The sequence below is a fragment of the Sarcophilus harrisii genome, chromosome 2 (genome assembly GCF_902635505.1).
Source record: "Sarcophilus harrisii chromosome 2, mSarHar1.11, whole genome shotgun sequence".
Taxonomy (NCBI): domain Eukaryota; kingdom Metazoa; phylum Chordata; class Mammalia; order Dasyuromorphia; family Dasyuridae; genus Sarcophilus; species Sarcophilus harrisii.
Genome location: NC_045427.1, coordinates 303,763,674 through 303,791,321, shown reverse-complemented (window position 1 = coordinate 303,791,321; position 27,648 = coordinate 303,763,674). Strand labels below are relative to the sequence as shown.

Sequence of the window (27,648 nt, the reverse complement as noted above, 5' to 3'; positions counted from 1 at the left end):
TTTCATGGCAGTAAGTACATTAATCGAGTATGAGACAAATTGATTTCTAGTAGGCTTTGCCTTTTTATGTCCTAAGCAACTGGAAAGTTGTATCAATAACTGGGGCCCTAGTCCCTGGACCTATTGAAATAGCTAGTAGAAACTGGTCATGTCTCCTGATTTGAAAACTTCTGGAACCCACAGAAATAGCCCCCATTCAGAATTCTATAACAAGTGGCCCTTTGGTCCAATAATGTATATCATTACTAGGCATATACTTTAAGAAAGTCAGAGAGGGAAAGGTCCTATATGAGCAAAAAATATTTCTACTAGCACTTTTTGTTCTAGGGAAAAACTGGAAACAAAGTAGGTAGCCATTAGTTATGGAATGGGTGAATAAATTGTAGTATGTAAAGAAATAGAACATTATAGCAAAAGATGAATTGTAACAAGTCAGAGACTCTTGGGAAGATTTGTATAAAATAATATCAAGTGAAATGAGTAGGACCAGGAGAACAATTAAAACTTGACCACAATAATGTAAAAGAAACCAACACTGAAAACTTTAGAAAGTTGATTAATTATGACTTTAGAAAACTAATGGCAAAAAAATGTTCCCAATTCTTAGTAGAATGGTGATAAAATAGAGGTATAGAATGAGACATGTTTTCAGACATAACAAATATGTTGATTTATCTTTCTTAATTTTATTTGTTACAAAATAGAGATAGAGGAATCAATGAGGAGTGATAATTTTTTTAAAAGTCTATATTTTTTAAATACACAGAAAAAAATTTCAGAAAGAGACAGGGAAACTAGCAGGTTAATTTAACTATCTTGTTATATTTAATATACAATTTTAATCATAATCACAATAATGAAATTTAGCATTAATTTTTAATTTTAATATTGCAAAATGGTTGCATGGTTTTATAGACCTTTGGGTATAGTTCCAAATTGTTCTATAGAATGGTTGAATCAGTTCACAACTCCACCAATAGGATATTAATGCCTCATTTTCCTCACATCTCCTTCAGTATTGGTCATTTTTCCTTTCTGTTCTATTAGCCAATCCAATAAGTATAAGATAGTATTTCAGTATAGCTTTAATTAGCACTCCTCTAATCAATAGTGATTTAGAGTATTTTTTCTCTCCATATATAGATAACTTTGATTACTTTATTTGAAAACTTCATTTTTTTGATCATTTATTACTTGATAAATGACTTGTTTTTATACATTTGACTTAGTTCTCATTTAAGAAATGAAGTCTTTATCAGAAGAACTTACTTCAAAATGTTTTTTTTTAAGTCCATTATTTCACTGAATATCCAGTTTTCTTCTGAACAATTATACTCAATTTTGCTGGTAGGTGTTTCTTGGTCGTAATTTTAGTTCATTTGTCCTCTGGAATATCATATTATAAGCTCTCTGATCCTCAAACATTGGAATTGAGCAAATGGAATCTAATGACTTTATGAGAATTCCATAAAAATAAAACAAAAGGAATGAAAAAGTAGACTACAATATGAAATATTTCATTGGAAAACAACTTATTGGGGAAAACAGATTTAGTAGAGAAAATTTAAAAATTATTGTATTACCTGAAAGCTATGACCAAAAAAAGTCGTATCGATAATCTTTTAAGAAATGAAGAAAAATTGTCTTAATATTCTAGAATGAAAGAGTAAAATAGAAATTGAAAGAATTCACCAATAACCTCCTGAAAGAAAACCCAAGATGATAACTCCCAGAAATATTATGACCAAATTTTATAGTCCTCAGGTCAAGGATAAAATATTGCAAGCAGCCAAAAAGAAACAATTCATATGTAGTGGAGCCACAGTCAGGATAACACAAGATTTGGTAGTTTCTATATTGAAGGATCAGAGAAATAATGGACTTTAAAGCATTCTTGATGAAAATATCAGAGCTGAATAGAAAATTTGACTTTCAAATACAAGACTTAAGAGAAATGAGAAATGATAACAGATCTTAAATCAGTGCCATATAAGACTGGTCAGAGGAACCAAATAAGCTTAAACTTGTAGACGACAAAACTGGGTGGTTTGGGTTGCAGCTTGTTGTTTCAGTCATGTCTAAGTCTTTGTGATCCAATTTTGGGGTTTTCTTGGCAGAGATACTGGAGTGGTTTGCCATTTCCTTCTCCAACTCAGTTTACAGATGAGAAAACTGAGGCAAACCGGGTCCTACAGATAATAAGTGTCTAAGGCTAAATTTGAACAAGGGATAGATGAATCTTGAGTCCTGAATACTATACACTATACCACCATGCTGATTTGTTGGCAGACAAGTATTGCTGCTGGGGAGAGAAATTCAACTTATTCTGCCTTATCCCAGAGAGAAGAACCAGAGGGAAAAAATGATAGAAGTTGCCAAGAAGCAAACTTAACCTTTGTATCAGAGAAAACTTCCTAAGAATTAAAACCATTTAAAGTTGGAGTCACTCTTCCAGGAGGTAGCCAGCTCCTCTCACTGGAAGTCTTCAAGCAGAGGCTAGATGAGTGCTTTTAGGAAGATATAGGGCAAAACTTCTTAAACTGTGTTGTGACCTCATGTGGGGTCATGTAACTGAATGATTTATTATCAGTAATGTTTGATTTGTATACCTATTTTATACACCCATTTACCCAGGATCACGCAAAAATTTCTTCCATGAAAAGGTGCTGCACATGTGAAATGTTTAAAAAGCCCTAATAGAGGATTTTCTTGTGGTATAGGTTGGATTAGATGACTGCATTTCCAATTCTCAAATTCTGTGATTTATGCCTTTAGACTTCACCTTAGCAGTTAGTCATAAGGAGCACTGAATAAAGTTGTTGTTCAGTTATGTCTGATGACTCCATTTGGGCTTTTCTTGGCAAAGATGCTGATGGAGGTTGCCATTTCCTTCTCCAGCTCATTTTATAGCTAATTTAGGCCAAATCTAATATCTGAGAAAAAATGATAACCAATTACAGATTACAGATATGAAGAGACTGTAGTGTCTTTTGGGTATGCCAAAGACAACACTATTATGATTATCTTTTTTGAAAAAAATTGTTAGAAAGGATTGGGACAAAAAAAAATTTAAGATCTTTTCACTAAATTAACTCTGCGTTCTGGCAGGGATGCTAAATTACCATTTCACCTGTGGAATAGCACTGCTGCAAAAATTTTAAGATGGTGCCCAGGATGAGAAGAGTATACAGTATACCATATAAGAATGTGCTTAAGGAATGGGGGGGAAATTCAGTCTGGGGGAGAGAAAATTTAGGGACTACAACAACATAGTTGTGTTTAAGTATTTGAAGAATTGAAATGGGGAAAAAGGATTAACTTGTTTGCCTGGGCCTACGGGATAGAAGTACAGTGAATCTGAACAGAAAAGAGGAATATTTTAGCTCCACATAAGGAAAACCTTAACTAATGATTAAGGATTTCTAAGGGGAGGAGTATTTTGTTTCTTGAAGTAATGAGTTACTATTGGAGTCTAAGAAAAAGCAGAATGACTTGTTGAAAATATCAATGAGAGAATTCCTGTTCAGGATTACCTCTGAGATACTTTTCCAATTCTGAGTTTTTGATTCCTGAAAAATCATATAGAATGCTAGAAATGAAACATAATTTTAGCTCTTGGAAAGACCCTAGTTTAACCTCTCAATTTATATATGAAGAAAATGAGGAACAGATGAAGTGACTTTCCTAAGTTAGTGGCAGTGCTCAAAGACTAGAAGCTAGACAGCTTAACTCCCAGTCTACTGCTGTATTACAACAGTGGAGAGAGCAATATTTTTTCAGAAGATTTAGGTTCAAATCCCAACTCTGACACTACTGTGTAATCTTGGGCAAAACTCTTTACCTTTTGAGACCTCAGTTTTTTCACCTGAAAATGAGGATTTCCTATTACATGGCTAGTGAGGTCGCTTCTGGATATAGATTTGTGATTTTATAAACAAAATTCATAGATGTGAGGAATGTCCTTCCATTTATGAACTTCAGAGAGTTGAGTCACTGAGAGTTTTAGTTAACTGCCCTGGGTCACATAACCAGTTTTGTGTGCTTAGAAGTCTATTATAATTGTAAACCCTGTTAGGGCTGTCTTTTGCCTCTCTTTTTGTATCTGGTGCCAACAGGCACTTCATAAATGATTACTGAACTTTCAGCTAAGTTTTTCCATCTGTAAAATGGGGATAATAGCATCTATTTTCTAGGGTTATCAGGAAGATAAAATGAGATATTTGTAAGATGTTTTGCAATCTTTATAGACAATAATCATCTCTGATATATAGTGGAGATTTACTCTGAGCAAGCCTTTTCTTTGCCATAAGGACTTAACATATATAAAACTCATTTGAGGGAATAGTTATTATTATAACTATTTGTCTGTTTTACAAAGACAAAAGTGAAGAAGAGAGGCTAAAGTGATTTGCTCTAGTTAAGAAGCAGGATTCTGTCGGTGTCATTTAACCATCTTGGGACCTTCTGTTTTCTCTTCTATAAAATGAGGGGACTTGTATAGATCAAGGCTTCTTAAACTTTTTTCTACTCATAACCAATTTTGGCCTGAGAAATTTTTATGTGACTTTAGGTAAATAGGCATATAAAATAGGTATGCAAAAATGAAAATCTTAGTTTTGTGACCTCCACATTCAATGATAAAACCCCATGTGGGGTCAGGAACTATAGTTTAAGAAGTTGGAGTACAGATGGTCTCTGAGTCCTTGCATTTATATAATATTTAAGGTTTACACTGGGAAATGAGTGTAAACTGTTTGCATGTTTGTTTTTTTTCTTCCCGGGTTATTTTTACCTTCTGAATCCAACTCTGCCTGTGCAATAAGAGAACTGTTCAGTTCTGCACACATATATTGTATCTAGGATATACTATAACATATTTAACATGTATAGGACTACTTGCCATCTGGGGGAGGGGGTGGAGGGAGAGAGGGAGGGGAAAAGCAGGAACAGAAGTGAGTGCAAGGGATAATGTTGTAAAAAATTACCCTGGCATGGGTTCTGTCAATAAAAAGTTATAATTATTTAAAAAAATAAGTTTTACAAAGTATTTTATATATGTTAACTGATTTAAACCATTTTCACTCTAGATCCATGATTCTAGTCTTACTCAAAGGGAACATAAAAAAAGTTATTATTACTGTTATTATTTTTGGAGGAATAAGAGATCTCTAAAAGGTCCTTTAGTGGTTCTCAAAAGAAACTGAGGCAAAGAGGCTAACCTAGCTATTAAACGTCTCAGGTCATATATATGGACTGGGAGCTCCTGGGCAAGTCACTTAAACTCTGGTGCCACAACTATCGAGCCGGACGTGGTTTCCTTAAAACAAGGGGGAGGAAGGCTCCAACGTTTGAAGAAACTGGTAACTTCCTGGTGCCTCCCAGATTTCAGAGGGTGCTAACAGGGGACCTATCCACGCTCTGAGAGGCCAGAGGCTTCGGGGGGCGTGCCTAGGCGCTCGGCGGCCGCCCCGCCCCGCCCCCGGGGCGGAGCCCACAGGCTCCCTTTTCCCTTCGGAGGCCCCCGCGGGTCTCCTCGTGCGCTGAGCGGTCCGGAGGTAGCGCTCGGGCGGGGCTGGAGCTTGGGGGAGGGGAGGAAGGCGGGGTTTCTTGGGCCTTCCTGCTCCTCCCCGCCTCTGGTCAGGACCGGAAATGAGGTCACAGAGGGAGCCCCCCGCGGAGAGACGGGGCCCAAACTGCGGTGGCCGCTGACCGGGGCTGCGGCAGCTGGTGAGTGGGAGGTGGGCGGGAGCCTGGGCCCCCGGGTCCTGCCGGTCCTCGGCGTCTCTTTCTCCATCTGGAACGTGGACTGTAGGGGGACCATGGCGAAAATCATGGGAGGCAGCTCCTAGGTGTGCGGTAGTAGTGGTGGTGGGCGGGCCCCGGGAGGGAGGCAGGGACCCGAGGCCGAGGGTTGGGCCTCGGCTGTCTGCGGTCCGAGGCCTTCTCCCGCAGCCCGGCCGCGACTGGGGCCCCGGGGCCCTGTCTCCTAGGCAACGCCTTTTGCCTTGTTGCTTCTCCTTTCCCTCCGCCTCCTCCTATCTCCTCACTTCATTTTCCTTCCCTCCTCCTCCTTCTGTTCTTCCTCCTCCTGTTTTCCGCTTCCTATCTCTTTCCTCTCTCCCTCCTCCTCCCCGTCCCGAGGTTCCGTGGCACGGGGCCTCCCTTCCCCAAGATAAGGGGTTGAAATTCAGTGCCCGCAGCCACCCCCGTTCTGCGCTCCGGGGGAGGATGGGAGATGAGACTGATTATCCGGGGTCCTGTCTGTCAGTGCTGGCTAATAGCCTGGACTGAGAGGAGCCTTTGAGCACGAGTGAGCCCCGCACCTCCTTGGGTCTGGCTTGGGAAGATCAGGATCTTCCTTTTCACCAGCATCCCCCGCCTCTCCCCCCCACTTATGTCCATTAGTTTCAGTTTTTAACTTTGAACAGGGATGTTTCCTCTGTTCCATTATGCGCGCCTGCGTGGACTTCAGTGCACTTGCAACTGGAGGGGTTTGAGGCTGGAAATCCTTTTGAAGCATCACCTGTTTGAGCGATAGTGTATTTGAGGGAGGAGAGACATTTCCACTAGGAATGTGTGTGTATGTGTATTATTATTATTAAATACATTAAACCTTTCCATTTTGACTTAGTATGTGCGTTGAAGTTTTCACAATTAGTAAGTCTGAGATTTTAGAGCAATGAACTTTTTCTAGGATTGGTGAGGTTATAGGATCACCTACCTCCTTTATCTTTTTTTGGACTTGAGGACAGCAGTGGTTTTCAGCTACTTTAATATTTTTTAGGTGAAATGTCATTCTAGCATTTTGATGAGTTGAATTCTATGTCAAAGAAACATCATCTTGGTAATTACTTACATCTTTGCATCTTCTACAAGTTGCTATAGTAGATGACATTCTACTTAGAATTTGCTGCCTTGACTACATGGTGAAAATGGAATGATTGAAAAGCCATTGTAACCATAAAATGATAACAGAATACTTTGTTTCATGAATTGCATTAGGAAAACGTATAATTGAAAAAGAAGAAATTATAACACAACTCTTTCATGAGTTGCCAGATTATAATAATTTTATATATATACATATAATACAGATAATATTAATTGTCCTCACAAAAGATCCTATTTTACAAAAGAAATCAGCAAGTCTTCTGACTCCAAATCTACTGTATTTCTATTTTATCATGTTTTCTCTTATTTTATGTGAAACTTTGTAGTTCCTTTTTATAAAAACATGCATTCTTTTGGCATAGAGTATGTGTCAACCACATTTTTAGAAGATTTTTTGTGGAGAGCAAAGACTTTAGAAAAGTAAGGGATTTTGAAAGTAAGGGAAAATAGCGTAAGTTTTTTTGTGAGGATAGGAGAAATCAAGGAAGGCCCTCTAGCACTTGAGTTGGCTTTCTTTGGGGATCATAGTTGGAGACTATAAACAAGAATTACATAGGTTGGGCTGGCATGAATGACTTGGAGGGAAATATTCAAATTGATGTGGTCACAGATACATTTGAGAACTATGGGAAATATTGACTGGTAACCACAAAACTTTAAACAGTGGTGAAGACTTTTTTTTTTTTTTTTTTTGCAAATGTGCTTAATAAGGAACAAGAATACATTAAAAATACCTCTTTTTTCTTGGTTCAAGGCCTCTCTTTTACAAGGGATAGTGGTTGATATTTAGTCCGTACACCCACCCCAACTTTCTACACTTTGGAGAAGTGTTGTAGTTGTTTTGTTGAAAACTTATCAGAAATTAGTTTTTTTGAAAACAGATTTTATCCCTTCCCTTCATCATGAAAAATTTGAAAGTGAAGTAGTTTTACAATACAATTTCTAGTTTAAGCAAGTGTGAAATTTCAAATTCAATCTCTTTTGTTTTGAGTCAGTGTGAATAAAAAAAAAGTCCAGAAAACCAATTAGCCAGAATTTTTAAACCAAAAATTCAATACCATCAGTTTTATGCTTAGCTTGGTTTTTGTTTGTTGGTATATAGGTTTTTTTTTTTTTTGGTAGCAACAAGACTTGTAATTTGAAAGGATGCCAGCATCTTTAGGGAGAAAATTAAATGTTGGCAATTATTCAATTCCTTTTAAGTATTCTTAAAGGACTGGAGGTGTTAAGTGGATTTTTTTTTTTTTTTGTACTGAACTGTTTTAGGTGCTAATATTGAGCAATTTGCTCTTTCATGAGTTGCCAGATTATAATAATTTTATATATATATATATATATATATATACATATATATATATATATAATACAGATAATATTAATTGTCCTCACAAAAGATCCTATTTTACAAAAGAAATCAGCAAGTCTTCTGACTCCAAATCTACTGTATTTCTATTTCATCATGTTTTCTCTTATTTTATGTGAAACTTTGTAGTTCTTTTTTATAAAAACATACATTCTTTTGGCATAGAGTATGTATCAACTACATTTTTAGAAGATTTTTTGTGGAGAGCAAAGACTTTAGAAAAGGAATTGGAGTGCATTTTAATGAAAGGTGACTTCCTTCTCTATTTTCAACTCTTAGGTAGGATATGTTTACAGTGCCAGAAGTTACTAGTGGCATATGAGTATATGGCATGGCAATATGGTATATAATTCTATCTGCTTCACTTAATTCTTAATTTTGTTTTTAAACGCTTGTATTTTGGCAGACGGGGCTTCATGGATGAGCTGGTACATGATTTGGCCTCAGCCCTAGAGCAGACATCTGAGCAAAATAAACTAGATGAGCTGTGGGAGGAGATGGCTCTGAGCCCCCGACAGCAGAGACGACAACTTCGAAAGCGGAGGGGTCGGAAGCGGCGTTCTGATTTCACCCACTTAGCTGAGCATACCTGCTGCTATAGCGAGGCCTCGGAATCCAGCTTGGATGAGGCTCTGAAAGACTGTCGGGAAGCGGCCACAGTCACTAACTTCAGTGACTCTGATGACACAATGGTGGCCAAGCGACACCCGGCTCTCAGTGCCACCCTGAAGAGCAAGCAGCATACTTGGCATGAGTCAGACTCCTTTACTGAGAATGCGCCCTGTAGACCATTGCGGCGGAGGAGGAAGGTGAAGCGAGTGACCTCAGAAGTGGCTGCCAGCCTCCAACAAAAACTAAAGGTGTCAGATTGGAGCTATGAAAGAAACTGCAGGTTCAAGTCTGCCAAGAAGCAGCGGTTGTCACGTTGGAAGGAGAACGCTCCCTGGACTTCATCAGGCCATGGGTTGTGTGAGCCCACAGAAAACAGGACTTTCCTTACCAAATCGGTCAGGAAGGAGAGGATGGAGTGTGAAGGTGATGAACAAAAACAGGGCTCTGATGAGAACATGTCGGAATGGTGAGGCCCCCCCTACACAAACCAAAGGTTTTCACAACTATTTACAAAGTACAGTCTGCGGTCCAGTGCCAGCCTTTCATAACATGTTTGCTTCTGCAGTATTTATTTTGAAGTCCTATGTTAATCAATAGTTTAGATATCTCCAGACTTCTTAAATGATCTTATTAACAAGAGCTGATATTCAGAAATCATCCATCTTTTGTGTTGTACCTATGAGCATGTTTTGTGCCACTCATGTGAAACTTTGGATTTGGCTTTGAAGACTGCTACTCTTTATCTCAACATTTCTACTTAGTGTGAATTATTTGGAAATATCTGAGTTTCAAACTGCTAAAACACTTGGATTAGTCAGACATGTAACATGTCTAATATAAAAACAACCAAATTCTTTCTATATAGGGAAGCATCAAAAAAAAAACAAAAACAAAAACATTGGTTCCTATTAGCTTTTTCATGCTAACTTTTATAAAAGACTTAATATGTAAAGAATTTTGGCTAACATGTCAGCCTAGTTTTTCTTAACCATCTTATTCCAGATAGGAGTCTAGGACCTTGACAATTGGTTGGACTCCCAACAAGGGGCTCAACTTGATGTCTTCCATGAGTCTTTTTTCTGAATCATCTTAAAACTTTTTTATACTGCAGGACTTGTGACCTCTTCTAGGACTTTGCTTTTCCAAAACATGTCTTGAAAGCATAGGCATAAATCATGGACAGTTTCAGGGTAAGATATGTTAGGTTCAGGAAAAGCTGCCTTGTGCTTTGAATGTCTGTTGTTTTTATTGATTGGCTTTTAATTGCAGCATCTTCATTTCACTCTAAGCCTTACATTCTCTAGTCTTCAGAAATATATCAAGGGGAGTTTACAGTTTTACTTTACTTCTCTTCCTTGAATACATTATTTAAATATTTCTCTTCATGTATATATTCTTTAATCCTGTACTTTTCTTGTTAAGTTTTCCTTCTCTTTTACATTATTGACATTCTTGATTTATCCAAGTTTCCTTTCTCCTTTTTTTTTAATAGTTTAGTTTCTTAGATCATTATGGCTTTCATTTTTTAACATATTTACAAAATTTTAATTTTTTCCTACTTCAACTCTGGTATATTGGAATAGTAGCTTGTGACTTTTTTCTAAACACTTCTTTCCAATTTTTTCTTTTTACATTAGGTACTTCTTAAACTATTTTACATATGGATATAATTATTTTCTTTATTCTATTCTTCTAATTTTTTTTTTTAATATTATTTTAGGGCCTAGGCCCGAGACTAGGAGTTTTTAGCCATTTTTGTGTCATGAATGCTCAAAGTAATGTTTTTCAAATACATAAAGCAAAACATATAGATTTGCAAAGGAAACTAGTTACATTGAAATATTCTTTGCAATTTTTTTTTTAAAGTTCACAAACCTCTAACCTGGATTAGTGATTTTTTTTTTTTAATCTAGCTTCTAGATGTAGATCCTTTAATTAGTCAACTGTAAGTTTCTTTTCCCTTTCATCTTGACTTACAAGTATATTTATTTTATCTGATAGGAGTTAATCTTGACAATATACTTTTTGGTTATCTGGTTATCTGAAAGTCCGGCTTATGAAGGGGATAACCTATTGGTTTGCATGTTTCTCACGTTGCAGAATTTGGACCTCTTTTAGGCCTTTGTTTCTCACCAAGTTTGTCTTGAAAACAGGTTTATGGGTATAATTCTCTTAATATTTGAGGGTGTAAGGAACACGTATTTCTTTTTTCAATTTTGGAAAATACATCTCCTATTCTAGTTTTGGCTAACTCTAGGGTTTAGATAGGATAAGGGATATCAAGAGCTTCCTGTTCTTGACATTTCTCAGAATTTAACTTAATTTTCCTTACCTCCTGCCCCAAATCCTCTTCTAATATAGGTAGAAAGGAGTCCTGGGATGGAATTATGTTAGAAGCAGAGGGAAGAATTCCTTAAGAATTTTATAGTTATTCAAGAATTCTAAAGGCTACCACATCTTAACTAGCCAGTACTCTAACATAAATGAAAATAGAGAAGCTAAATATGATTCTTCCCTTTTTTATTCTCTTCATTAGGAAATGGGAGAATTTTCCTTGCTTCTCTAAGGCTATACATTGAGATGAGGCCTTTATCAAAATATTGTTAGTTAAAATTTGTAATTTTTTTTTTTTGGTTAATGACAAATGTGCCCACTACTTTTTAGCATCCTCTTTGCTTAGCATCCTCTTTGCTTACCTTATAATTTAGATTGTTTATTGATATGTTATTCAAGATATGGAAGTTTGAAGCTATTTACTAAGTATTAAATAGTTAGATTTCCAGAACTCTCCCACTTGCCCCATTTTTATTATTAGATTCAAATATTAATAACTTTACTTTCTATGTTGCTAATCTGAGAATTAGTAAAAAGGAGTTCAATTTATGAAAACTTCATGATGAAGTTGTTATGTGTAGTAATTTTAAGATGGACTTTTTAAAGAAAAGTAGGTGCTGCTTTTAATTTAAAAAATACTGGCATAACTCAGTTACTTGAAGGTAGTTTTTTTGTCTAGCTTTTCTGAAGTTCATTTTTGAAATTGACTAAATACGGAGTCACTTTAATTTCCTTTTTCCCCCCCTTTTCTTTCACTGTCCTGTGATAACCAATTATTTTTTACTCAATCATGATGAATGTGATTGGATCATGAATGAAAAATAATCAAGAAAACATTTCTTATGTATTCATCTCTTTCTTTAGGTTATTTATTAGCTTATTTGTCATTAATTTGTGTGTATGTGCATATGTACACATATGTACACATAAATATGTATATATGATCCTTATGAATAAGATTTTTTGAGGGAGTAGGGACAGAAGATACATTTTATCAGATTTCTTTCTACAGTTCATATTTCAGTGCCTGTTCAGTAACAATTAATGAGTTGATTCACACAAGCTAATAATCATAGGGTGTTGGGCTAACAGCCCAACTTGGTTGTTCTTACTGAATGTGTAGTTCAGCTCTTTTCTCTTGGGTTAATTGAATTGGTTTGGTGATGGCTTGAAGTGGCAGCCAAGAGCCTTTCTGAAATGATGTATTAAAGGCCAATTTCACAGGAAAGAAAATATTCCCTTCTTCCTAGAAGGCAAGTGACAGAGACAGAGTGCTAAACCTACCCCTCCTTTTGTAGCCCAGGCTGACCTTCTGCAGCCCTGCAGTGCCTCTTGTTTTCTTATTTTTATAGAAAATCAATATCCCTTCTGACACAAACAATAGTTCAGAAGCAGGAATAAATGGATGAAAGCTGAGCTCTCTGTCCATCACCTCTCACTTAAACTCCCCCAAACTCTTTAATTATGAGCGTGCTTTGCTCTAGGTGTTTGCGACAATGAAATTGCTAAATGAGGACCATTTTAACCAAAGATTGGGTGATCAATAACACTCTATAGCAGTAGCTTGTTGAATCAATAGCATTCATTATTTCATGGTTAAGGTAAGTAGCCTCCTTTGCAAGTGGAGGTCATTAATCAGTGCTTACTGGAGCTGGGAAAAAGGACATGTGTAGCAGGTTGAAGATACTGCTTTTTAATCCTATAAATGGAGATGTTGATCTATGATATCTTTCTATATATTTTGCTACTTCTGTAAGCATAATAGTACCTCAGAATTTGGGCATTTTCAGTAGAGATCCCTGATTATTTAAAATTTTATAAAGTTATTTAGTAGTTTGCTGTAGTAGCTTTATGTCTATTAGATAAAAAAGGCCCCATTTTTAGAACCAAAGTATGTTCACAGCCATCCCATTTTTATTTTTTTTAAATGTGTAATATTTATTAGTTTTTCTAAGAATTCATTTTCTTTGATAACTTGTTTATCAACATATTATATGTGTAAATAACCAGACTACAAACAACTTCTACTGCTATTACTACTACCACTATCATCTCTTGAAGATAATGAGGCATATTGTGAATTCTTACTAGGTAATGTAGATGACTTAAATCAGTCCTTTATTTTCAATCTTACAGACATCAGTGACAAATGATGTAACAAGACTGGCAAACTCTCCAGGTAAAAGAGCAAGCTGTTCTGGAGAGAGTGTTTTACACTTTTCCCCAGTTCTGAGAATTTAGAGAAACTTTGAAAATTTAACTAGAAGATTAGAATTAAACATTTCCCCTAAGAAATAGTGAATTAATCCTCTCTGCTATTGTAAAACTTTTTTTTTTTTTTAAAAGCCTAACTTGAGGTTTTCCCTCTATGCTCTGAAGAAATTGTGAATGGATTAAAATCTTTGTATTGGGTTCAGAGGAAAGTTATTAAGTACCTTGGGGGCAAACTTTAAAAGATCATAGTTTACTTAAGGTGTACTTTGGGAAAGAATATATTAAAGTTATTTAATATGAAGATAGTATTAAAAAGACAGTTTTTTAATCCCTCACTTCAATTCCACATACTTAAGGATAAAATGAACTTGTTCATTCAAAGTGGAACTCATTTTTATGGAGTCTGTGTTCTTTATTTACTTGTCTCTGGGGAAGGGGCAGATACCAGCTCAGGAAACTACCAGGATAGGTTTACTGTTGCATAATAGTTTACTTCTCTTAAACTTCAGTCAGAAGTTTCATAGTATCATAGATGTAGAACTGAAAGAGACTTTAAAGTTCATTTCATTTTACAGATAATAAAATAGGCCTAGAGAATGGAAGTGACTGTTCTAAGATCTTACTAAGATATTAAAAGCCTGAGGATTTAAACCTCCATCTTTAATCCAAGTCTAATGTTTTCTTATACAATATTGCTTCTTTACTCACTATATTTCTGGAATGGGAGACGAGACAAGTGAGTTTCAGTAAGAGCTGGGTTTATTTTATTCTTATTTTGAGCATATATATACTAAAAACTCTGTTTACTCTAATTTAGCCATGCATTTACTTTTCTTATCTGCTTGGGAAGTGCAAAGATTTAAATGTTCAATGAGGGAAACTTGACTTGACATTGATTATAGTGACTGGTCGACTTCTTACTGTTTGTACTGGTTTTGAAATTTCCTACTTAGGTTCTTCGCTGCTTATTTTTCCTTTTTAATCCATTAAGAACAAAATATCTTTATAGTATACTCTAGAATAGCTTCTTTTTTATTTTATTTTTATTATAGCTTTTTATTTACAAGATATATGCATGGGTAATTTTTCAGCATTGACAATTGCAAAACCTTTTGTTCCAACTTTTCCCTTCCTTCCCCTCACCCCTTCCCCCAGATGACAGGTTGACCAATACATGTTAAATATGTTAAAGTATAAGTTAAATACAATATATATATACATGTCCTAACAATTATTTTGCTGTACAAAAAGAATTGGACTTTGAAATAGTGTACAATTAACCTGTGAAGGAAATAAAAAATGCAGGTGGACAAAAAAAAAAGAGGGATTGGTAATTCTATATAGTGGTTCATAGTCATCTTCCAGAGTTCTTTCCCTGTGTGTAGCTGGTTCAGTTCATTACTGCTCTATTGGAACTGATTTGGTTCATCTCAATGTTGAAGAGGGCCACATCCATCAGAATTGATCATCATATAGTATTGTTGTTAAAGTATATAATGATCTTCTGGTCCTGCTCATTTCACTCAGCATCAGTTCATCTAAGTCTCTGCAGGCCTTTCTGAAATCATCCTGCTGGTTATTTCTTACAGAACAATAATATTCCATGACATTCATATATCACAATTTATTCAGTCGTTCTCCAATTGATGGGTTTCCACTCAGTTTTCAGTTTCTGGCCACTACAAAGAGGGCTGCCACAAACATTCGTGCACATACAGGTCCCTTTTAGAATAGCTTCTTTTGTTGCTGTGTTTGGTCTTGGCAAGTTATTGTGAGATTAACTTCTGGGGAAATATCAAATCCTATACTTGGTAATGTGAGATCCTTTAGAATAAGATACCTTTCTTCCTCCACCTACATATTTTCAAAATTAAATGATAAAGCTTTTATTCAATTAGAAATTTTCTATATATTTTTCATTTTCTTTATTATTGACTTCCTTTAGTAGGATAATACTGAAAGATGGATAGGTTAGTCACTTTATTTGCATAATTCTAACTCGACATCTAGAATGGTTGAAATACTGTGTAGCTTCAAGTAATTGCATCATTGTTGCCTGTCTTATCATGGTCTTTTTGTTGTTGTTTTGATTCTTTATTTTTCATCTTTGCCATTTGCATGGGGTGAGATAAAGTCTCCTAAGTGGGAAACTTGTTTTAATTTGAAATTGTCTTACTGTTAGTGATTTTGAAGCAAGACTTAATGACATTTATAATATTCCAGTGTTCTATTTAGGCTTTTGTTCATATTCATATCCCTGGACTATTTATCTGCAAGTTATACAATAAGTTAGAAGTTTTTATGAGGAAGAAAATAAATTTCAAATATGAATTTTTCAAACATAAATTTCTAAATATTATTGCTTAGTAAATACATCAGATATCAAATGTAGAAGGGAAAAAGATTAAAGGAAAAAAATGAAAATTTTTTTTCATGATTATGAGGCCTTAGAGAAGCAAGGCTGAAGGAAATGGCTCTTTCCAGTTGTGATCCAGAAACCTTTCTGCTGTTGCATAAAGGGAAAGTGGGTGCCATTTAATGTCCTAAAGTTACTTCATTATGAACTGTATTTAAACATTTTCAACAGCTTAATGGAAAGACAAGATGAGACTAAATGATTATAGAAAAATTAGGCCAAGATCATTTTATTCTCTGGGAATGACGTTGCAAGTAATGGAAAATATATATAGGCAGGAAATTTTAAAATTTTGACCTTCATATCATTGCCCAGCTTATGTTCTTTGTAATGAGAAGTGATAGAGACTTTTTCAGTAATGTCAGGGGTAAATCAAGTATATCATCACAAATGTTTGATATAGTTCTTGAAATGTGAACTCTTAAGAATAAGACAGGAGAAGAAAAAAGAAATTGAGGGAATAAGATAAGCAAAGTAGGAGTAAGGTTATTGCTGTTTGCTGGTCATGTGATGATCTACTTTGAAAACTCGAGATAATCAATTAAAATTAGTTGAAACAAAAACATAAGGTAGCAGGATAAAAAATGAATCCACAAAAATAATTTTTGTGGGTCATGTTAAAACAAGACAGTTCTCAAAAAACGAAAAGCATAGTTAGTAATCATTTGGAAAAAAAGGTACCAACAGCTATCCAGTCCTATCTTGCATGCATCAGTTGGACAAAGATGACAAAAAGGGAGAATGACAACTATTGAAGGGTTTTGGGGAGGACAGGCATAGTAATGTACTGTTGGTGAAGCTATGAATTGATGCAGTCATTCTGGAAAGAAACTATACCACTAGAGTCTCTTAATTGCATATCCTTTGATATCCAGTAATACTAACTAGGCATATGCCTCAAAAAGAGAAAAGAAAGAGGGGAAAAGATCCCTGTGTATAATAATATCCCTACAAACACTTTTTGTTATGGAAGGAATTGGAAATGAAGGAGGACGGGTATTAGGGATAGTTTAGTACATAATAGTATAGGAATGTATTGGAATGATATTGTGCCTAAAAAATTACAAAAGAAATGGATTAAGAAAAACCTTCAAAGTCTTAAGTGAATTGTTATAAAATAAAATTAAATCAGGAGAACAAATATTAGAATAATTAGAATATTAGAAAGAAAAACAATTTTGAAAGAGTAACATTCGAAACCATGTACTGGCTCCATTAGATGCATGCTTCCTCCCTCCTGACATTGTGTGTTAGACCAGAGATATAGAATGAGATGTGTGTTTTCAGACATGGAAAATGTTTGACTTGACCATGATTATAATTATTGTCATTTATAATGGGGAATGGGGAATGATAGTGCTACAGAACAATATCAGTGAAGCATTAAAAATCATGCCTGAGAAGAGAAGGAAAAACTTAAGGGAGACTGAAAAACAAAATAATTTGAAATTGTGTTAAATTTATTGTATACTGTGATTTAAAAAAAAAGCTGTTCATAATTTGTGGTTTTATATATAAAAAAAAGAAACAGGTTTATATTTTTAAGTGAAGAATATAGTAACATGAAATATATTTTTTAAGAATTTGCTTATTCATGCTGCTGCAGATATATGATTCAAAGTCAGACAATTGGTATTAGTCTTACTCTTTGACTAGATTACAAAAGAAAGTAGATCTAGAAGCAAATGGAACTTCAGAGATTCCCACATCTAGAACTGGTGTGCTGAAAGTCATACAAAAAGTATCGAAAGCAGGAACCAAACCTAGGTCCTCTTATTCCATAAGTAACACTTTTCCCATGGACAGAATCCTGCAGAATATAATCATGGGATTACAGTTTTTAGAATTGGAAATGACTTCAGAGGACCTTGAGTCTAATTCCCTTATTTTACAGGTGAGAAGACTGGCATAAAATTTGTGACTTGCCCAAGGTCATACTGTTAAGCATCTGAGGCAAGATCTGATTTAAGGTTGTCTTGATTCCAACACAGTTGTAAAGTGTTTATCACAGTGTCTGGTACATAGTGAATTAAACACTAATAAATGTTAAATATTGTTATAATTCTAATATCATTATTATTAACCCCTATGCCACCTAAATGCCTTTGATCTTTAGGTATTACATATAGAATGCAATTTTACCAAATGTATCTATTTTGTAATAGGTTGCAAAGCCTTTATTTGACAATATATAATTGTTGCTTCTTGCCATTCTTAGGTTCTTCTATTTTTAGCAATGAAAGAAATTGGTCTAAGTATAGAGAAAAGCTTCATTTCAGAAATCTGAGATGATAAAAAAAAATCAAATCATCAAAAGCAGCAGGAATTGCTAATGGTGATATTTCAGAAAATAAGACTGATTAGAAATGTCATAAATTGAATTATGTAAGTTTGGTAGTGGTGATAGCTGTATCTTTTTTTCTCGTATCTCCCTTTCCTTTTTCAAAGAATGAATACCTTTAATACTTTCTTGACATTGGCAGCACAAAGTTCAGAAAATGCCATAGCTTTCTTTATTGTATTTTGATTTTGATGATTTATTCTGTTTCTTGGGTTTTTCCCTCCTCTTGTACAGTAGCAAAAATTTAGAATATACTAGCATTTCACATTGTTTATGATAAAATTTAAAAAAATTGAATCTAGGTAACTTGATTTGTAACTTTTTAAACTATTTTTGTTGTAGCGAATGTCTCTTTATGGGGAAACTACATATCTTGACATATATGTGAATATTGCCCTAAACTAGCTAAACAATTTTACATCATCAAAAAGTTTTTTAAAATCTAAAGATTTCATTACACAGTACAATGAGGCATAAAAAAATTCTAGAAATTAAGAAGTCATTAATTCTTTTCTGATTGGGACATGAAAATTTCCCATTCAAAATTTCTGTAATTATTTTGTGTCTTAATTACTCATAGGATAAGTGAATGCAGTGCAGGAAATCTTGGGATCTTTAAACTAATTTGAGATGTCTAAAATATTATATGACTGGAACTGATGTACAGTTTTGTTGTTCTTTTTTCCAGTGAAACCAGCAGTGTATGTAGTAGCAGTGATGCGGGTCTCTTCACCAATGATGAAGGTCGTCAAGGTAATCATTATCTCAGAGTCCTGAGGCTGTGCCTCAGTGTTTATGAGACAAGCCTAGTAATTATAAGAGTGATTCTTTTTGAATGTGGAATTTAAATAATGTTTGAATAATAGGAATGCATCTTTGAGCTGCTATTTTTTCTGAGCGAACAGATATATCCATAATATTTTCTTTATAATTGTGTGATATATAACACTTTTTTACTCTTGTGTAGGAAAAATTTAATTGCTTGTATATATTTTTATCCCTAAAAAAGATTAGAATTTTGCTGTGTCGCTTTTTGTAAAAAAAAAAAAAAAAAAATCTTCATGCTGTTCTACAGATGTGACATTTGTTACATGGAACACTGAAGGCAAGTTTAATATATTAATAATGAATTTTCACTTTTACAACTCTAAAAGATGAATTTTTTAAAATAGGTTTGTCTCATGTGATTCTGGAAATGTGAAGTTGGTTTAGATTTTTATTTTTTTAAACTAGCTTTAACATTCTCAGATTCTTTGTAGGGAGTTAATGACACAATAGTGACAATTTTTCCAAATCATAGTTCACTTTGTCAGATTCCACTAACAGTTGAAAGGATCCTGCTACGTCTGGGAAGACTGAGACATCTTTACCTCAAAGCTGTCAGGTTTACTAAAATCTGAGATGGCATTCATACCCTCCTATTAGTCCAAGAAATGCTATGTGGACTACTGTGAATGCCACTTTGAACACTATAAGGAAGGATAAGTTAGTTATAGGGGACCTAATTTGATTTTGTGGGGGTCTTCTCCCTCGGCAGACATTTAGGGTCTTGATGCTTGATTCAGTCCTTGTCAAGTCTGATAATTTCACTGTGGTCCTTTTTATATGCACAAAGAGCTGTTTGCACGAACACTTCACATTTTCATTTTACTTAAGGAGAAACAGTGGAGTGACCTAATAATTTTAAATTTATGGAGCAGTATTTTTATATAGGAACCTGACTTCAATATAAAAGATTAAGTTTAGGAACACATTTATGAAAATGAGAATAAAGTATTGAGCTACCAAGGGAGATTATGAATTTTATACTTAGTGGTCTTTTTAACTTTTTTTCCCCCTCAAATACAAAGATGGTCCTTTTAATGTGGTATAGGTTTAGTACTGAATTAGGTATATAATCTAGATTAAATTCTCTTTTATTCCAGAGAAGCTATATTGAATTTTTTTTAAAACTTATATAATTGCTTTCTGTTTCAGGACAGTATTTGGCATTTCTTATTTGAAAATATTTATATGTGTAAAATATTATTATGAGGTCTAGGGATTTTTTTTTTGAGATAAGAAGGTATAATGAATATAAAAAAGAATATCTTATTGAGTGATCTTTAATTTTACTACATTCTTGTTTTCTTGGCAGTTATTGCTGGGCTATAATGACGGGACTTTTTTTTTTTTTTTTTTTTTGACGGGTCAGTGGGCAGAACTGCTTTCATAGTAATATCACTGGACATAGATAATTTACCCAAGTTAAAATTTTACAGGTTGCATTAACTTCATATTTTTGGAGACTGCCAAAATGATTTAACATTGATCACAATTCTGTGTTTAAGTTCAAAAGACTGGCAAGTTCAAAGTATCTCTCCTAAGACGCAATTCATAGTAGGATTAATGTATCCACTCAAATAACAGTTGTAGTACTTTGTTGCCCTCTCCATCATTTCTTAATTCTGTGTTTTTGAGAAGAGGGATGAAGTAAGTTATCATATTTCTGTTTTGGCAGGCAGAAATTTTCTCAACAGAGCACATTTTGTTTCACCTGTAGCAGGAAGACATCTTAAACTGAGAGCTAAGTGATGGAGATTTCAGCTCTGGCCTGGGCATTAATATGACCTTGAACAAAGAACATAATCTCTCTGGACCTCAGTTTCCTCACTGATAAAATGAGTGGATTAGATTACATGAGCACTAAAATTCCTTCCAGTTCTAAAATTTTGTTTTCTCTTAATTTCTTAGTGATCAAACTATTAAACCAATGTTAAGTTGCTTATCTCTCTCCTGTTAATGAACTATTAGGGAGAAAGGTATGAATACATGTTCTTTGTATGACATAAAGTTTGAATATATAGAATGCATTCCAGAAACACTAAAATTTGAATTGTAAGACAATTTATGGATTACAGTCTTCAACTAGCCTTTCCCCTCTACTAGATATGGTACAGAATAATCAGTTTAAAAGCTATCCAATCTTATAACTCACACTTCTTATCTCTGAAAGATTTACAAAAATTTTCTTTACAGTGTAAGCTAGATAGTTCAACCTTTTTGCAATTTGATGTGTATACGGGCATGTACTTAAATGTGCTATAATGTTGGTTTTTTTGGGCATGTACTTAAATGTGCTATAATGTTGGTTTTTTTTAAAAGTTCCGTAAAATGTGGCATTATGAAAGTTTTTTTGGCCTCTTTATAAGATTTACTTGTTGATAACTTGGCTTACCTATTTCAGGGGATGATGAACAAAGTGATTGGTTCTATGAAGGTGAATGTGTCTCAGGATTCACAGTCCCCAATCTTCTCCCCAAGTGGGCACCTGATCATCGATCTGAGGTAGAGAGAATGGATGCAGGACTAGACAAACTTTCAGATTCCACATTCCTTTTGCCCTCTCGTCCAGCTCAAAGAGGTGAGTTTCCAAGTTACTTGGGAGACAAGATTAATGATAATTTAATTATTTGGTCACATCTGATTAACTATAGGCTGGCTAGATGATTGTCCCATTGCAGAAGGATATATAAATTTTGTCTGCCTGTTCATGACATCCTAAATGTTCTTGGGATTCCTTCAGACAACTATATGGGTATGAAATTAGATTAGGATGGGACCAAGGGTAGAGGTCTTGAAACCCACTTGGAGGGTTCAGAGCTGGCTCATTTTCTCTTTAGGCTTTAATTTTTTCATCTGTAAAATTGAGATAAAATGGGAGATAGTGGAATATATGGTAAGCTGAAGAGAGTTTCTTCCAATACTTGTAGTAGCATTCTTATTAGGATACTACAGGTCAAAAACCTTGTCTCATTACTTATTTTGTTGAGCTACATTGAAACTAATGATTTCTTAGCTACTCACTGGAGGATGCTGAAATGTTGGCTCTTTGGGTTTGGTAAGAATAGATTTCTGTAAGAAATGTTTTTAGAATAATAGTTTATTTTACTAAGAGATGATTAAAAATATTTCTTTGAATAACTTTTATTCTCATTTTTTGGTTTCTCTATGGCATTATAAAATTACAGAATGTTAAAGTTGGTAAAGGCCTTAAAAACTGTCTGGTCCAACCCTTTCATTTTATAGATTCTTTATTCTTACTGCAACTTTTATCCTTATGTCCTTCTGCATCCTTTCATATTCATTCAATACATCACCCCTGCTCTGATCTTATTTTTTTTCTCTGTACTGCCTTATACTCTTGAAATCTAAATTGCCACACTCTTAGTCTGGGTTAAACTCTCCTCATAAACTCCTCCCAAATTCATGGTGTCTGTTTATATTTATAGGTGATTGATTTCATAGAACTCTGCAGATAGTATCTTCTCTAAATTTTATGTTATTCTATCTTAACTGGACCCTTGTAGTTCAATAGAAGTATTTTTATTTCCCCTTATTTGACTTATATTCATTCTATAGTAACTATTCCAAAATTTCTATCCTTAAGGCCTTTATATGCCGTCCTTCTTCCTGTACCCCCAAGCAAAGGACCTGTTGTCCTACTTGAATTAAAAAAACAGAGGCCAACTACTCTCAGTAACTTCTTGTCTTCTATTTCATACCACAAAACCTTTCTACATTGTTTTTCATTTTCTCTTTTCTTGCTTCCATCTCTGAGAAAAAATGGTAGTCTCATTTTTGTGCCAAGATGGAGTTCAGAATTGAACAGGACCATGAAAGCAATCTAGATGGTCTTTGGGAAATTACAGATGTATTTTAATAGTGCCAGTTTTTAAATTGTAAGCTCTTTTTTTACCTCAATATTCTTCCATTGGTGTTGCATAACTGAAAAGCATGGAATATTTTGGTATCTAAAAAATTGATATTGAGACTCTGATACATTCAGATATTGACATGTTAACTGTGTCCTCTTCTTCAAATTGTTCTTGTAGCTCTCTGCTTTCTTTTGTGAGACTCAGGAGAAGGTTACTGTCTTCACTCATTGACTCTTAATTCTTTACTTTCTACTTTTTAATCTTTTCCAGATTTACTTGTCAGCTTTAACACTCAAACCAGACTGGGGGTGACTCCCAATCTGTTAACTATAAAGTCTAATGACTTTTTTTTTTTTTTTAAAGATGGTTCACATGCTACTTATCTTTGGGCAACATTCAGCAAATTGACCACTCTCTTCTACTTCATTCTTCCTTTTGGCTCTTGTAATGCTTTTCTTTCCCGATTCTTTTCTTATATATTGATTTCTTTATGTTTTATTTGGATCATTATATATTTACCCCCTTAATTTTACCCAAGAGAAACATAGATCTTTCTCTTAATGACTATAATTATCTACTTCCATAGCCTTAATTACTACCTGTAAGCAAATGATTCCAAAATCTCTAATTTTTAGTTATAAACTTCCTCAATTCTCCTTTGTTGGAGATGGCTGGATTGCTGGAGATCTTGCTCACTTGAACATGTTCAAAACAAAACTCACTTATCTTTTCCCCCTAAACCTTTCCTTCATTATAATTCCTTTATTTCTACTAAGGGCCCCACTATAATACTAATAACTTTGAAGTTATCCTGACTCTTTTCTCTCCCATATCCCTTCATGTCTAATCACTTGCCAAATTTGTTGATTCTGCTGCCACAAAATCTCTTTCATATCTTCCTTGTTCCCCATTCAACAGTGTTACAACCATAAACCAGATTCATGATTTCCTACCTGGATTATTAAAATTCACCTTTTTTATTTAATATTGTATTTTATTATCTTTTGTTTTTAAATCACTTTCATTTTTGAATATGTTTTTCCCATCCTATATTGTTTAGTCATGTAATCACTATAGTTTTACACTGGAATTTTTTTATTATTATTTGATCTAGTGCTGGGTTTTTTTTTTTTTTAGGTTTTTGTTTTAGTTATCAGTGTTGAAACAGGTCTGTCTGCCTCCAATAGGCAGTTATCTTAGCCAGAAGCTCTATAACTATTCTCTCTGCCTCTGTAAATCAGTGGATTAACATTTATGTGCTTATGTTCCTTGCACCATGCTAGGCACTAGGGATACAAATACAGCTAGGGATTGTAATTAGGAATATAAATACAAAGAGTAAGATGATCTTTACTCTTGGCAATACTACAAATGTGTATAACAGTGTAATGTTCCCACAACTTTTTCTAGAACTTCTGGATTGGGTTTTCCCTCCCAGAGACAGGATCTATACCTAGGGCTTTCTGGCTCCAGGGCTTTTGTATGGTACTATGTGCAAGATACAGGTACTTTAGCATTTTCTGAGCTGAAGAAACTGATTCAAGGTTGAGGTTCTTGTCCAAGGTCCTATAAGTTAGCAGTTGCTAATTTTATTAGGATTTATGTTTTAAATTGGCAGTCTGGGTCTCTTTTCATTAGTATAATAATACTTATCATTTGTGAAGCAGCTTATCTTAGTGAAATGGACATTGAATTGGCATTTGAAACCTGACTTCTAGGGTCTGTCTCCCCCCCCCCCCCCCCCCCCCCCCCCCCCCCCCCCCCCCCCCCTTCTGTTAAGGTAGACAGACTTGGACAAGCCATTTATTTAGGCTCAGAAAGAATCTTTCTGAGCCTCAGTTTTCTCAACTGTGAAGTAAGGGGTTGGGATAGATAATCTTAAGTTCCCTTGCAACTCCAGAATTCTGTAACTTTGATTCTCTGTAATGAATCAATCAGTTTTTTAGGAAATTCTTGATTTGTGTTCAGTATTATGTCTTAATGTTTTTACCACTTTTGTGGTGAATTTTTTTTGTTTATTTTTTTAACTGCAGATATTTTATATGGTGAGTTTGTAGTGTATAATATTTGTAAAACTTTTAACACAATACCTGACATATAGTAAGCACTTAAATACTTATTCCTTCTTCTCCCTTTATGTTTTCTTCCCTCTCTTCTTCAGGAGCTGTTCAAGATCCTTAATGCTGTCAGTTTTATATGTAAAAGAATGATACACTTATTTTGGTGATAACTGCCATTGCTCAAAATAATTTCAGAATTCCTTGTTTGGCATTGTCTTCAGAATCAGAATTAAGGAGTCAGTCTTAATTTTGTAGTCACATTGCCATTTTTGCCCTCAAACTTTAATTTTCAATTTACTCTGTTTTTTTAGATTTGACTCTTAAGTCCTTAAATTGATTTCAAAAATCAAATCTACCAAAGAATGAAGATTTTTCACTACTGAGAATATTTGAAAGAAAATTTCATGGCTCTAAAGTTGGTTCTAAAATTGTTATGAGCAGTGATAATACCTTTGGAATAAATATGTTTTGACTTTAGGTTATGACTTTGAAGAGAATAATTCACTTGAATTTGTAAGTCTCAGTCTGTGCTTAGTTTTTTTTTTTTTTTTTTTTTAGTCATATTACCTTGGGAAAATTTGTTAATGATTTAAAATAGAAGAGCCTTGTGCTTTTCTGATTGTAATAGAAATAGTTTTTGGTGAAGACTAATGTCAGTATTACAACAAGCTTTGTGACCTACCTTTTAATATATTTTTGAGTTAACAGACTTCTGATCTTCAGGAACATCTCTCTAATTATCTATACTGGACATTTCAAACTGTATGTCCTGGAAACATCTCAAACTAAAAACATTCATAGCAGAATTTATTTTTTCTTTTCATAAAGCTTCTTCTCTTTTAAACTTCTCTTTTTCTATTGAAATCATCATCATCCTTCCAATTCTGAAATTTCTAGGCTTGATATTATCCTTGTCTCTCACTCTATCCCACATATTTAGTTGTTAAATTTTGCCATTTCTACTTCTGCAATATCCTTGGTATCTGAACCAATTTCTGTTTATACAGCTGTCATTTTAGTTCAGTTCTTTATTTCTTTACTAATTTATTGCTGCCATTTACTATTGATCTCCTTGCCTCAAGGTTTTTCCCACACTAGTCTGTCTTTTATATTACTGCCAAATCAGTTTGCATTAAGGGCAGATCTGTGTATCTCTCAAGCTCAGTAAACTTCATTGGCTTCTTATTGCTTCTCAGATAATATGTAAACTCTGCAACTCAAGTATCATCTGGTACATGAAACCTTTCCTAACCCCTGTCCAAACTTCCTCATTTTGTCTTCCCTTCCAAAATATTTTGCATTCTTTTTGTATATCTATACATTTGTGTATCTATATATCTATATATGTGTATTTATATATCTATATATGTGTATTTGTGTATCTTTATATCTATAGCGATATATAGATCTGTCTATCATCCCATTAAAATGTAAGCTCTTTGAGAGTGGGATTGTTCTGTTCTTTGTATTTTTACCCTACCTTCCCGCTAGTTTCCATCCCCATCGCCCCAGGGCCTAGGACACTAGTTGATTGAGTAGTAAGTTCTTAATGAATATTTGTTGCTGGACTGTTTATTTAAAAAGAAACAGCTTAATTGTAGAAGAAACATGATATAAAGGATATAAAGGTGTTGGTTTTGGTAATGGGAAACTTAGGGTCAAATCCCACTTCTGATATACATTAGGTGTATGACCCTAAACAAGTCACTTAATTTCTAAATGCTTTGATCAGTCATATAAATATAATAATAATAAACCAGCACTTAATTTACATCCATGACTTGTAATCTTGGTTAAGATTAAGTTAGTGAAGATAGTTCCTTAAAGTGATGACATCATAAATTCTTCCCACATATTTAAAATCATGGGAATTAAGGACTTAGGGTTTTGGAATGGCTAAAATTTGAGAAATGAACTTTATAAGTCCAGTTTTCATGGCAAAATTATTAGTTTTGTCACCATCTAAGTAATAAATCCTCTTCAACTTTATTGAGTATTAATGACAATGTCTCAATGTTAGGTGTGGTTAACAGAGGAATTGATAAAATTGATCTCTGAGGCAAGCAGGCTCAGAATGAGATCAGTTTAGCAACTTGGTCCCACTCTTTGGGGAGGTAATCCAATCTGAAATCAAAGTCATGCCAAACTCTTGAGACCCATCCTCTCCCAGTCATGCATCTGAAGTTAAATTTTCCCATAAAACCTACTTGTGGGCCATTCCATGGCTGTTACCTTCCTTTGGGTCAACTTGCCAAGGCAATCTGCCTTATAAGTGTCTTTTTCCTTCCCCCATGCCATGTAATATTTCCCCTAACTTCACTATACTTCCCAATCCCACTTCTTCTCCTTACAGTTAACTCACTCTTTTGGGGTGTTAAATCCCTTTCAAGATTTAGCTGCTCCATCTCATGGGATGTTTCCTTTCTACTGGGTATTTTGTGATTTCCACTGAGGAACTTGTCTTTCAGATGCTCTTCCAATTCTATTTCATATTTACCATTCCTGGTGTCTATTGTATCCCTTCATTTTGTCTATAACCATTTCCCTAAATAAAACTACTCTTTACCAAAGATAATGATCATTGTGAATTCTTTACATGACCAAAACCCAACTTTTGGTGCCTGCCATCATATGCTGACAAACTCCACATCATAGATCACATCACTAAGCCACGGGTCCTCAAACTACGGCCCACGGGCTAGATGCAGAAGCTGAGGATG

General features: G+C 34.6%; 1 protein-coding gene across 8 annotated transcripts in view; it reads left to right on the top strand.

Moving 5' to 3' along the window:
- The first annotated feature begins 5,560 nt into the window (after positions 1 to 5,560).
- Positions 5,561 to 27,648, top strand: part of GPATCH2L (G-patch domain containing 2 like) — a 66,980-nt gene continuing 44,892 nt past the window's right edge. For 7 of the 8 annotated variants that reach the window (XR_004231996.1, XR_004231995.1, XM_012547975.3 and 4 more), the window contains exons 1-4: positions 5,561 to 5,727; positions 8,661 to 9,332; positions 18,860 to 18,924; positions 21,398 to 21,574. Coding sequence is in view for 6 of the 8 variants with exons in the window: in XM_012547975.3 (XP_012403429.1) it covers positions 8,671 to 9,332; positions 18,860 to 18,924; positions 21,398 to 21,574 (904 nt within the window). In the remaining 2 variants the exon portion in view is untranslated. The other variant, XM_023501954.2, reaches the window with a different exon arrangement.